General features: G+C 39.4%; 1 protein-coding gene across 1 annotated transcript; it reads left to right on the forward strand.

Moving 5' to 3' along the window:
- Positions 1-9,971: 9,971 nt before the first annotated feature.
- On the forward strand, positions 9,972-12,489 carry LOC106571222 (NF-kappa-B inhibitor alpha). The gene is made up of 5 exons (XM_014144014.3): positions 9,972-10,301; positions 10,823-10,931; positions 11,172-11,468; positions 11,591-11,848; positions 12,066-12,489. The coding sequence occupies exons 1-5, from the start codon at positions 10,054-10,056 to the stop codon at positions 12,096-12,098; spliced, it is 945 nt and encodes a 314-aa protein (XP_013999489.1). The 5' UTR covers positions 9,972-10,053; the 3' UTR covers positions 12,099-12,489.
- Positions 12,490-13,316: the final 827 nt, after the last annotated feature.

Here is a 13,316-nt window from a genome sequence, read left to right on the forward strand (position 1 = left end):
TTGATGTTATTTTAATGGACAAAAAAATGTGCTTTTCTTTCAAAAACAAGGACATTTCTAAGTGACCCCAAACTTTTGAACGGTAGTGTATATCTAATATAATGACGTACAGGAGGTATTCCCAAACTGGGGTACGGGTAGCGCAATGCAGTTTTCTAAAAATAATTGAAATTTTTCTTCACATTTTCAAACAGTACGTTTATATTTTCCAATGGGGCTATACATTTGGGTGAGGTTTTTTTCTCGCCTGAGTACCCTCGTTTCACTGCCAAAAATAAAATTAAACCATCTAGTGTTCAGTGAAATAACAACACTGTCAAATACAGGTAGCCTAGTCAAATAATTAACATCAAATCACATTAGCCAGTAAACTGGGGTCTCCTCTTCTGGGTGTTAACAAAATGAATGCTTTTGATGTACAATGCACAACATGTTTAATCCATGGTGCAATCTCACTGTCACATATAATCAAAGTCATTCTACAAATGCTCACATCACATCATTACCTAGCTCTTGTTCACCCATGGGGCCATATCTACCCAGCCTAGCATGACAGACAGTACAATGTGGGCTAATCATTCAATGCACTTGGCCAAAGGGTTTGCATTTGTTTTTTCATTGATTGATAGTGGAAGTATAAATTGCTAGTAAATCTTTTTCAATATAGGAGTTGTTATTATTAGGCACATTTCATGCAACCCATTGAAAATTGTCCAACGCAAAGACAACCATCTCTGACCAAAGAAGAACCCAGGAAGGTGCAAGAAGAACAACAGGGCAAAAGAAAAGAAGGCCAAGAACTCCTATCCCATCTTGCATTGCAGGAACAGGAAGTACAACTGTAGGGAATTGTAGTCCTTTAGAACAAGGTTTCTACTGATTCAAATAATCAGAGCTTGATGATGAGTTGGTTATTTGAATCAGCTGTGTAGTTTTAGGGTAAAAAGCCAAAACGTGCAGGGGGGAGCTGAGATTGGGGAACCCTGCTTTAGAAAGTAGTTGCAGAGGACTGTAATACTGTTCTCTGCCAACAAATAAAAGGCTTTATGCGTCATTGTAAGTGTCTCCAATCAAACAAATCAAAGGTTTGCAATCCAATGCTACTCTGGTCCAACTGCCCATAATTCATGATTATGAAAAATATGTGGAGATAAATTGTCATTACTTGTAATACATTTTAGCATAATTTCAGAGTAACGTTAAAAAGCTTTCAGTGGTTGATCCGGACCTGGGCCCAGTTTACTGCAGTTTCCAGTGAGTGCAGCGGTACACAGGGCTTGTTCGACAGTGCAGGCAACTGACTGATCTACAAATCACCTTTCATCATAAATAACTACTCATTAGTATTTGTAGGTCAGCCGTCACCATTTACTCAAAATGCATCATGGATTTGATGCTCTCGAACATGGCCACAGACTCCCTCATTGGCTGCATATACAATCACAGCAGATCTTATTTTGTTCGTTCGATGTGGTGGGATCTTTTTGTGTCGGTTTAAATTAAGTTGTCCGGAAATGGCGGTGGAAGCGGCTTTATGCGCAAATATTGATACAATAACCATCATATCGAAGTAAAGTTGGATTCACTCGTTGATATGGTGTGTGGTCCTCACACTATGATTTGGGAAGCCATGCAGTTATTAAGCTACAGATGAAATAAAATAAACGTTCACGAGCTTCACATGTGAAAGTGCACGTTGAGGAGTTTGATGCAAATTTCCAATAAGTTTCGAGGGAATTATTATGATGACATGATGATCGATGCTTGACAAATAAAAATATTCTCGCTCTTATCCATAATAATCTCATGTAGACTGGCCTACCAGCACGGCCTACAGTACCAGCACCAGAGTAGGCACAGTTGCTATTTAACGCAACAGTTTTTGTGACAGAACTGTCGGTAGGCAGTTGTAATGGAAACACATTGAACTCTATGGTTTTTAATTAGGGACATGAAAACTTAAGCAAAAAATTACATTGTGTGTAAACTACGTCATCAAGCACTGATTTATATCTGCAACAAGTATGTTTGCTGGAAACACCACTGGTGGAAAAGTGTGTATATTTTCTTCATGCTTTAGAGTATATGCATTAAAATCTGTCGTCAGTTGTATTGAAACCTTGCTAGTGTCACATTTAATTTCACTGAGCTGTCATCTTAAACCTTACCTACCACCACAAACTGTGCAGCACACATATGAAATTACTGTCTTGGTCATCATCAATGGAAAGCCCTGTCAAATGAGGCATAAGGCTGTGGTCTGTTATAAGTGTGTGGTTCTCAGTGATTTACATGAGTGAGCAAAATCTCCAAACAATTAATGAACAGTCAATGAGAAAAACATCAATGCTTTATTTTAGCCACTTCAAAATAGTTATCTGCCTACATCTGCATTTCTTTGAAATCGTCTATGTACGTACGTAGCCGCAAGAAGTAGGGGTGCTGCAGCACCCCTGATGAAAAAAATAATAATAATAAAAAATAATACTTGTGTATGTATCTAGAGAGAACAGGAAGATACTCATTTATATTCTGTGTGGGATGTATTCTAGGTCAACTCAAAGGCTTCAAAATAAAGATTTTTTTTCGCTTGAACTAAAGTCTAATTCTAAAGCAGTCATTATGCAGTACATGCAATTACAGCTAGGACACATGAGGGCGCTCTTACTATGTGTTGGAGTAGGGATCAAGAGACTTCTGAGCTGGCTTGATTATTAAAAATCGAGTTAGTTGATAAAGTGTAATCATTCTCATGTGCTTCCTTTTCAGATTATTATCCTGCTGCTCTCAGATCACCATTCTGCGGATAGAAACACTAGATTAGATAAAGCACAAAATAATAGGTACAGATATTTTAATTATATTTTTATCGGAATTTAAAGACATACAACTACATTTGAAAAAAGTAAATTTATATGAATTGGAAAATGAATTAGCCTAGGTGGAAGAGTCTTGACTTTTGAATTCCTAATAATCATTCTCAATCTTTTTGTATTCTAAACCGTAAACATAGCTGCGGGAAGTAGGGATGCTGAGGGTGCTGCAGCACCCCTAGAAAGAAATATGTTGATATTTTCATAAAAGTAGTGCATTGGGCCTTTACTAGTCCTGTATTAGCAGACCAATATAGACATCTGTAGCATGGGCAAAAACATTTCCTTTGCAAAAAAAAAAAAAAAGGTAGTTTAATAATTAAGAACAGTACCTTGTGTTACGAACCGGCTCAGAGTTCGCAACAAAAGGGAGACAACGTGGAGACAAGGAGTATCAAAATATATATTTATTAAATAAAGTAACTAAGTAATTAACAATGGTGTGTGTAATCAGTAGTGTAAGTGAGTGTTTTGCATACCTGAATGTAATAATGCAGGGTGTTGAAAGGTGCTAAGCAAATAACCAAAAAGCCACAAAACTACACAAACAAAATCAACAAAAGTGTCTGCATTGGAGAGAGTCTTCCCAATCAATGTGGAAGAGGTGCCTTTATCCTGGGACACACCCGGACCCAGGTGTTTCCCATGTAGCTGACGACCCTCCCAGCTCCGCCCACCGGCATCCCAACAAGGAAACAAGAACAAAAAGAGAGAATACGGCAGACAGAGTGGGAGGGTCGTCACACTTGCAGGATTCAATAGCTGGAATTGTAAGAGTTGTTTCCATGTCCCTTTCTCTGCGATCATCATTCTAATGGAATCCAGAAAGAACAAAACCCAGTCCTTAAACATTTACATCAAAAGGTGCAAAGTTATGGGCGAAGACACAAAATATCCACATCAAATTGAATATTTTTCTTGATTTTACATTTTAGTCATTTAGCAGACGCTCTTATCCAGAGCGACTTACACTAGTGAATGCATACATTTCATACATTTTTTTTCCCATACTGGTCCCCCGTGGGAATCAAACCCACAACCCTGGCGTTGCAAACACCACGCTCTACCAACTGAGCCACACGGGACCAGTATAACATAGAAAACAACCACATTTTGTGCAGTATTAATTTACCATCCGTACAAACCACTGAATCTAAAATGTACATTACTGTATTGTATATAGGCTGGTCATCTAGGTTTGTACCTGCAGACTTTCCATCACCATGAAGAAAAACAATTGCACAATACAGAAATTGAGTACATTGAGACATCTAGTGGTTTGTGACGATTTGATGGTAGAGCATGGTGCTTGCAATGCTAGGGTTATGGGTTCAATTCCCACAGGGGACCAGTACAAAAAAGTATGAAAATTCATGCACTCACTACTGTAAGTTGCTCTGGATAAGAGTGTATATTAACATGTAAAAGGAATGAACAGACCATTTCAGTTTTCACATAGAAATAACTAGCATTTGCAAAGTATTTCAAGAAACTGGAAAACATATCAAGCAAGTATTTTTATTTTCCACAAGTATTATCAGATTAACTGTTTTGTACGATAATTATCAGACTCAAGTTACAAATGCGGTTAAATGTAATGTATTGTTTTGTATTTATGTTATTTGTATGTATCTTTTTGATCCCATACGACTAGTGAAATATAACCAACAACAAATATATAGCTTATTAAATGTGAAATAAATATATTGTTTTTAAAAAAAGCAAAAAAAGCAACAAAACAAGAGATGATGCAAAACAAATGCCTGCAACTCATGAAAGAGTAAATAAATGGTTTTAAAGCTGATCTTGTTAAAAAAAAAGGAGCACTAGCATACTACCAAGAAACTAGCATACTACCTAGAAACTAGCATACTACCTAGAAACTAGGTAGTTTTTTCTAGCTAGCTACTATTTGTAGCTGTGACGTGTGTGTCAGTCACTGTCTGTCCTTGTGCAGTTGTCATTTGTACTTGCCTTCATATTAAATGTCCCACAAGGGGTGGGAGCTAAATCATTACACAAAGGCGAGTAATAGGCGGGCCGTACTGAATCAGGTCGCAGGACGCATACGACCCCTGGGCCGGCCTTTACCAAGGCCTGACCTAGATGAAGCAATGTACCCAGCTAGCACTTTTGGTTTCTTGGAAGTTGTGGGAATGTATTTGATTTATCATCGGATGTGAAAACGAAGCCATACGTTTCCCGTTTTTTTTGAACGTTTTAAGAACCAAAGTGTAATTTTTCCCGTTCTGGGAAAGTTTTTGTTTAAGGTTGCAGGAAGGATCTGAGAATGTTTTACTCTGGTTCCTTGAAAGTTTTCCTGGGAAGTTTTATTAATGCTCTGATAATGGAAATTCTAGGTTATTTGGAGGTTTTTGAATAATTTCCATAAAATGTTCACTGAATGTTTCAAAAAGACTTTTAATAACACTTTATTTTTTATTTTTTTTACTCCAAGCACAGATAGGACACAGAAATTAATTAACCATGCAAACACATGTATTTTTATTGTGACACAGCATCAGTGAGATTCAAACCTATAATCTTCTGTTCTTTATCCATGGAATTAGTCCACTGCACCACCAGGAAGGAGCTAATATGCTATGTTTTCTTATGTATACAAAGCTGTTAATTTTCGTCCATTGAAACAGACCCTATTTCAAAGAAAACAATCACTCATTAAGATCAGGTGTGGCCAATTAGTGGGCCACACCTGAACACACTTAACAAGATAGAGGATATAATGAGTTTTGTTGGTAATGAGAACAGAATGTGTTTAGACCCAACCAAATCATGAGAAAACAAAAATATAATAACTTGACACATTGGAAAGAATTAAAAAAAACAGAGCAAACTAGAGTGCTATTTGGCCCTTAACAGAGAATACACAGTGGCAGAATACCTGACCACCATGACTGACCCAAAATTAAGGAAATCTTTGAATATGTACAGACTCAGTGAGCATATTTGCTATTTAAGAAAGGCAGCCAAAGGCAGACCTAGCTCTCCATAGAAGACAGGCTACGTGCACACTGCCCACAGAATTAGGTGTATGTGTTTTCAAATAACGTTCTTAGGATTTTCTCTGAACGTTACTAATGTTTTGTAGTGTTTTTATGGATCGTTTTCTTAACATTCTCTGAACAATTTGAGAACATGTCTTTAAATATAACCATGAGGAAACCTGTAGGAAATGTTATGCTGAAGTACTGAATTTCCCACAGAAGAACATTGTTTCTTAAAGTTCTTGCAACAATTTGAGAACATGACTTTAAATAGACTTTAAACTGAAAGGAAATCTGTGGAAAACTTTGTTGAACTACTGAAATTCCCACAGAAGTATGTTGTTTCTTAACATTCTCTGAACTACCTGAGAGCATTCTCAATGTCAAACCAATTGGAGAACATTCTTAGAACATTACCAAAATAGATATTAAATGTAACCATGTTTGAACTTTTAGGAGAACATTCTGTTAAAGTAATGAAATATAAATGTTAAGTTCATTAAATGTGCTGAGAATGTTACAAATCCAAGCAACTGTCCTGCACCATTCCAAGAAAGTTGAGGGAAGGTTTTAGGCAAAATAACCACAGGACAACCTCGCTCTCACCAAGCTCTAAGAAACATATGGTTCTTAGAACGTTATGTGCTAGCTGGGTATTAGACGTTTACATTTTGGGGTATTTTTATTTAACCTTTATTTAACTACCAAGTTGTATGCTAGTATAGACTTTGAAATATAGACCTTTGGGGCTTATATTCGTCTTAGAGCTAAGATGAGATATGATGACATGGGACATTTCACAGAGTTTGACCTGGAAGTGATTAAATTGCTACTGTACCTTGACCTAGCCCTAAACAGAGAGAAGTTTACCTCCAGTATCATTGGGGCAGTGGGTCAGCTGCGGAGAGGGAGCCCCTCATGACATGTCTGTGTCACACTCAGACCTCAGGTCTGCCACTATCCAACCGTGGGAATGCTTGAATGTAAAAGGTATTACCCCTACTCTAAAATTTTCCCCGAAAATGTGTACTACACAGGAGTACGGCACACTCAGCATGAAACCCTGAGAACAATGAGGGGAGAGGCATGATATGAGGACTGTTTTAGTTTCGGTGAATCAATGTGCCACTGAAATAATTTAAATAATGTCATATGGCTTGTCCTTTTAAGGGAGGACATGAAAAGATAAGAACAATACCTGTATTACCACATTTATTTTCCAAGAAGTCAGGGCAATTCCTTAATTAATCAGGAAGTATACCTGTTTATAGAGGAAACTGAAAAAGACGGGGTGATGATCTAATGTATTTTTTCCCCTACATACCTTGATTATTTATGTTGAGGTAAAACTTGCCTCATACCTATTCTATTAGAAACATGTCTTAATATTTATTCTACAAGGTGTCGAAAGCTTGTTGCTGACTCCAATGCTTCTCACAGTTGTGTCATGTTGGCTGGATGTCCTTTGGTTGGTGGACCGTTCTTGATACACACGGGAAACTGTTGAGCGTGAAAAACCCAGCAGCGTTGCATTTCTTCACACAAACCAGTGTGCCTGGCACCTACTACCATACCCCACTCAAAGGCACTTAAATCTTATGTCTTGCCCATTCAACCTCTGAATGGCACAAATACACAATCTATGTCTCAATTGTCTCAAGGCTTAAAAATGCTTCTTTAACCTGTCTCATCCCCTTCATCTACACTGATTGAAGTGGATTTAATAAGTGATATCAATAAGAGATCATAGATTTGGCTTGTGTAATTGTAAATTATTGAAGTTGTTACAACTGCAACCCAATAGAGGGCAATCTAGAGAGAGATTTGGGATAGAAATTGTGCGCATGAAAACCACAGTAAACACAGAACAAAGTGGTCAAAGGAAGGATGTTGCATTTTACTACAACAAATTAGTAGGAACTTCCTATTTACAAATGAATAGGCATTTCCCTTGAAAAAATCTCACCATCAACAGACATGATAACATCAGGAAGCATGGGTTACTCCCCTTCAGAAAAAGCACATAATGTTCCCAACCTAGACTCAGTATTGTGATACTTTACTTGGCAGATATGAAAGAATGTGTGGAATTCACAGCAGACCAATCACAATCCCACAGACAGAAGAGTGTACCTGCCTGTTGCCATGACTCCTGGTGGTGTGACGCATACACTCACGCTGAAATCCTTTATATGACATCTGGCTTGTCTTTTTTTAGGAAGGTGTGTGTAAGTGTATGTTTACAGTAGCGCCCAGTATCGCCCCACAGAGGTGTGAATGCTTACTGCTTGTGGTTACAGTTGCTATGTTGTTAAAAGCGTCCTTCCCTGTGCAAACAGGGAGTTTTCAGTTCATTTGTCAGCTAGGGTGAGGCTAGCCCAGGTAGACAGTTTTACTTGTTGTCACGCAAGGTAAAGCAAACAAAGTTGGAGAAATCCTTTTGTTGCTCTGCTTTTTTGACACCCCACTCCAAAAAGCAAGTCCTGCAGGGTCTAGTTTTGTCTAATCTTGATTATTGTCCAGTCATGTGGTCAAGTGCTGCAAAGAAAGACATAGTTAAGCTGCAGCTGGCCCAGAACAGAGCGTCACGTCTTGCTCTTCATTGTAATCAGAGGGCTAATATTAATACTATGCATGCCAGTCTCTCTGGCTAAGAGATGAGGAGAGACTGACTGCATCCGTTCTTCTTTTTATAAGAAATATTAATGTGTTAAAAATTCCAAATAGTTACACACAGCACACAGCTCTGACACACACACTTGCCCCACCGACATGCCACCAGGGGTCTTTTCACACTCCTCAACTCTAGAACAAATTCCAGAAAGTGTACAGTATTATATAGAGCCCTTATTGCATGGAACTCCCTTCCATCTCATATTGTTCAAATGAACAGCAAACCTGGTTTAAAAAAACAGAAAGTAACACCGCACGGCACAACTCCTCTCCCCTATTTGACTTTAATATTTTGTGTGTATGTATTGATATGTAGGCTATGTGTGCCACTTTTAAATGTACAGTATGTAGTTCTGTCCTTGAGTTGTTCTTGTCTATTAATGTTCTGTATTATGTCATGGTTACTTTTTTTGTGTGGACCCCAGAAAGAGTAGGTGCTACTTTCACAACAGCTAATGGGGATCCTAATAAAATACCAAAATACCATGTAAATATCACATTAGGTATGTGCAGCACATTAATGGTTTGTCCAGTAGGCTATATCTATATCCCATGGAGGAACACGCAGCAGTGTCCGTTTCATAGTGGGGTTGTCTCCATTTGGAAAGTGTAACTTTTTCCACCTCTGTACCATACCCCGTGGTATTATTCTGCAATCAGAGAGTCCCTGTGGAATCACCTGAATCTCCCAGCTCCATCTGATTCACCTGTGAACCATGCAACAGCAAGATATCTTTTGGTTTTGTTTCCCCATACTGGGCTTTTGTTCTGTATTCCAACATGAAGGTTGCAAACATCCCTCAAACATGGTATCCCAACCTGAAGAAAACCTGACCACATATAGATATTAAATTGGCAGTTTCTTATCCGTTTATGCTTACAGAGATGCATTTTATCCATGTAGCTGTTCATATATGAGACCAGGTGAGGTGCAGAATTGTAATAGCACACTAATAACAAATATGGCAGGCCTAATAATAAACCAATTTGATATTTCACACTGTGGTTGACCTTCAATTGACATTCCATTTAACACGGGTTCCGCACAGTTACCTGATGATGGCATTACAGTCAAAAGGTGCAGAACAGTTATGCCCCTCATATAATTTATGACACATTAATTCCCCAAGTGAAAAGGGAATTCTTCAAGAACCAGTCAAAGGCACCTCTAATGTCTGTCTCTCATTCATCTTCTATCTCATTCATTTAACGTATTTATGTCTGCATCACAGGTACGTCTAATAGGAAACTACAAGTTTTCATTCTTACTCGTGAGTATGGGGCTCATTCGAGAGGGAATTTTTCTCATAAAAGCCCGGTCTATGAGTTTCCCTAGTTGTGTCGAGATAACTCAACGTGGAAATCCCCCATTCTTTGTCTCCTCCCCGCTAGAATATTTAAGCCACTGGCGCCTCCCTTCAACACGCACTCCATTCCAGACTTGAGAGGGAACAGAGTAGTGAGTAGACTTGTCAGTCAGTCAGTCAGTCAGTCTATTCAACATGGATGTTTATAGAGTTTCAAACGACAACCAAATGGATTATAACGTCGATGAACGGGTATCGAAACATGGCAAAATGATACCTAGCCAAGAAGACCGTTTTGATAGCGGTCTGGATTCGCTAAAAGAGGATGAATATGGTAACCTTGTGAAGGAGCTGGAGGACTTGAGAGTGGCCCCCGTCGAAGTCATGTCAAACTCCTGCAGTAATGAACCCTGGAGGAAAACAGTGACCGAGGACAGAGACACGTAAGTTCACTTTTATCTTTGGGTAATGTTGCATTGGTATGTTTTATGAATGCATATGATTTTGCATAAAGTGCTGTATTGCTTTGGATTATAATTATACTATTTCAATGAGCTTTTCTTCATTTGCATTGTAGGCCTAAGTCACTTTTAAAACGCACAGATATGCTCCTGTTATCAAGTTGTGTCAAATTAATCAGCTGATAGTCAGCATTTGCAAGTAAACAAAAGGACTTTTGGACTCCGCTGTCCGCTGAGTGTGTACTTTGGCTCAGAGCTGCCCCTGGGCGGCGCTAAAATCAGCTATGAGCAGTTAGGAAAGTCCCTGGCGAGTTGCCAGGAACTGATAATGTATCAGATGTGTCAAGCCGCAACTGGTGGAAATAACCCCCCCAAAAATCCATTCTTGAGCAACGCTCTAGTGCTCGCGCTTTGTTCTTTTTTTTTTCAACCACTTCCTCTCAGACGTGCGTATTTGAAGCAAAGCCGTTTTTAACTCTTTCTTTTACCCCTCCTCCACATAGGTTTCTCCACCTGGCCATTATTCATGAAGCCACAGAACATGCTGAGCAGATGATCAAACTGTCACACAATGATGATCTATTCCTGGATGCACAGAACAATCAGAGACAGGTAATTAAAGATAACCAATTCATTTTTGTATAATTGACTAATTGAAAATTACAAAAATAGAACAATTAAAACAGAAACTTAATGGGTTAATTAAAACACAATTAATTGGTTGATAAAACACAGTCTTATTGAAACAGGTCGTAAAACATCACTACACTTACATAGTTATAAACAAGCCATCTAAATGGTGGTATTTGCACCTGAAATCAATAGCTTACCACCTTCTTATTCTTCTCTCAGACGGCGCTCCACCTGGCAGTGATCACAGAACAGCCCCATCTGGTAGAGAGGCTACTGAAGGCTGGGTGTGACCCGCGGATAGCAGACGACAGTGGGAACACCGCCCTCCACATCGCCTGTAAGAAGGGCTCTCTCACCTCCTTCAGTGTGATCACCCAGAACTGCCCCCGCCACCTCCGCTCCATCCTCACCTTCCCCAACTACAGCGGACACAACTGCCTCCACCTCGCCTCCATTAACGGATACCTCTCCATGGTGGAGAGTCTGGTTCAGCTTGGTGCCGACATCAATGCACAGGTAAGGTTTCATCACACAGGTGTTCTTATGCCAAGAATCAAGAATCCACATTGATGAATTAAAACCTAGATGTATTCACAGACCAAAGGAACTAATGTTTGGTGTATTTTTGTTTCCCCCAGGAACATTGTAGCGGTCGTACAGCGCTTCACCTGGCTGTGGACCTCCAGAACCCATCCCTGGTCCATCGGCTCCTCTCCATGGGGGCAGACGTCAACAGTGTGACATACGGGGGCTACACGCCTTTCCACCTGACCTACGGGCGTCAGAACGCTGAGATCCGCCACCAGCTGTATAAGAAGACGGCCCAGGAACTCAGAGAGCTGCCTGAGAGCGAATCAGAGGAGAGTGAGGAGGAGTGCATGTCTGGTGATGAACAGGTGAGATACTAAAAGTTACACTGGTCTCTCTTGTAAAAGAGATTTGATCTTTGTATAAATAAAGGTTAAATGAATAAAAAACTGCAGTTCTAGGGGGATTGGGAAAAGGCTCTATCTGGACTAATGAATTGGCTATAGTACCAAAGGAATATTGTCTTCTATTTAAATGACAGTTGCGATTACAGATTCCTAATGTTGTTACTTTCATTCTCCACAGATATATGATGACATTACATTTGGGCAGAATTGAAGCAGTCGCATCACGTGGTGGTGTGAAGTCAAGTCGATGAAGCTGCTACTGGCCTGTCCAGTCCAATCAAAGCACAGTGGGAACTCCAGGTCACAGAAGCCTTTAGGGGGAGAGCCACATAGAGCTGGCCTAAAGACGAGACATCAGAGAGACAAGGCTGAAGATGGCATTTGTTCGGGGTGGAAGTCTTGTGGTCGGTGAAAATCATATGCACCGGGAAGCATAATATGAGCCCTGACCTCTGAGAGAATTATCCTATTTTCATGTATATATCAGACATCATATATTGTAAATACAGAGATATAATTTTTTATACTTGTGAATGTTTTTATTAAATGTGAGTGAAACACTATTGAAAAGAATCATTAAAATATGCATCTATAATATAAAATGGATTTTGACTGCTGTTTTCCTACTCTTACACCCTCTGGTTGTAGTTAATTTTCTGTCACACTCTAGTAATTCTTCATGGCCATTTTTACACAGCAATATACAGAATTGAACCCTTAGTTAACTGGCTCACTTAGCCAACGCTACTCACTCACTGACATGGAAATCCCACACAAAAGTCATGTTAATTTTTCATAGACTTGCAAGACAACTGAAGTCCCCTTCCCCCACTCAACACAAAGGGAAGATCTCAGTTGCATACGCTCTCTCAAAATCCATTGGATGAGAAAGCCTGGAGTGTGCAATTGAGATCTTCCCTTATGCCGCGTCCATGAGCTAGTCGGAACTAGGAAACTCTGAAATTTGCAACATGCTAACTGGTTGTAGTTATATACAGGCCTCGTAAAACAAATCAGCAGGTTGGAAATTTCAGAGTTTCCTAGTTCCAACGAACATGTGAATGCGGCATTAGTACAGTCTGGGGTTTCCTGGTTGGGGCGAGGTCACTAGCTGTGAGTCACATTGTTAAAAGTCCCCCCGAATTGGATGTGTAAGAGGAACTACTGTTCCGTATAAAACATTCCACCTTTGAAGTGCTGCTGAATAAGTGTGTGTGGGAATGGGAATTGACGACTCCTGTAGAACCTACTGTTCACCAATATAAGAATTCTTTAAATTTACTGCACTACCCATACCGATTATTAGTATTACCAGTCATAAGGAGAGTTAGACAGCAGAACATGACACAACTTACCTTCAGCTGAATGGATTTACCCCAAGTCGTCAGAGGGAAATTGCAAAAGCTTTTATTGCTCAAAGTTAACTAAA

This window comes from Salmo salar, chromosome 15 (assembly GCF_965601325.2).
Source record: "Salmo salar chromosome 15, fSalSal1, whole genome shotgun sequence".
Lineage (NCBI taxonomy): Eukaryota > Metazoa > Chordata > Actinopteri > Salmoniformes > Salmonidae > Salmo > Salmo salar.

Coding starts and splice junctions, on each gene's coding strand:
- LOC106571222 (XM_014144014.3), top strand. CDS start 10,054: ATGGATGTTTATAGAGTTTCAAACGACAACCAAATGGATTATAACGTC. Junction 11,469..11,590: donor GTGCCGACATCAATGCACAG/GTAAGGTTTCAT, acceptor TGTTTCCCCCAG/GAACATTGTAGCGGTCGTAC. Junction 11,849..12,065: donor GCATGTCTGGTGATGAACAG/GTGAGATACTAA, acceptor CATTCTCCACAG/ATATATGATGACATTACATT.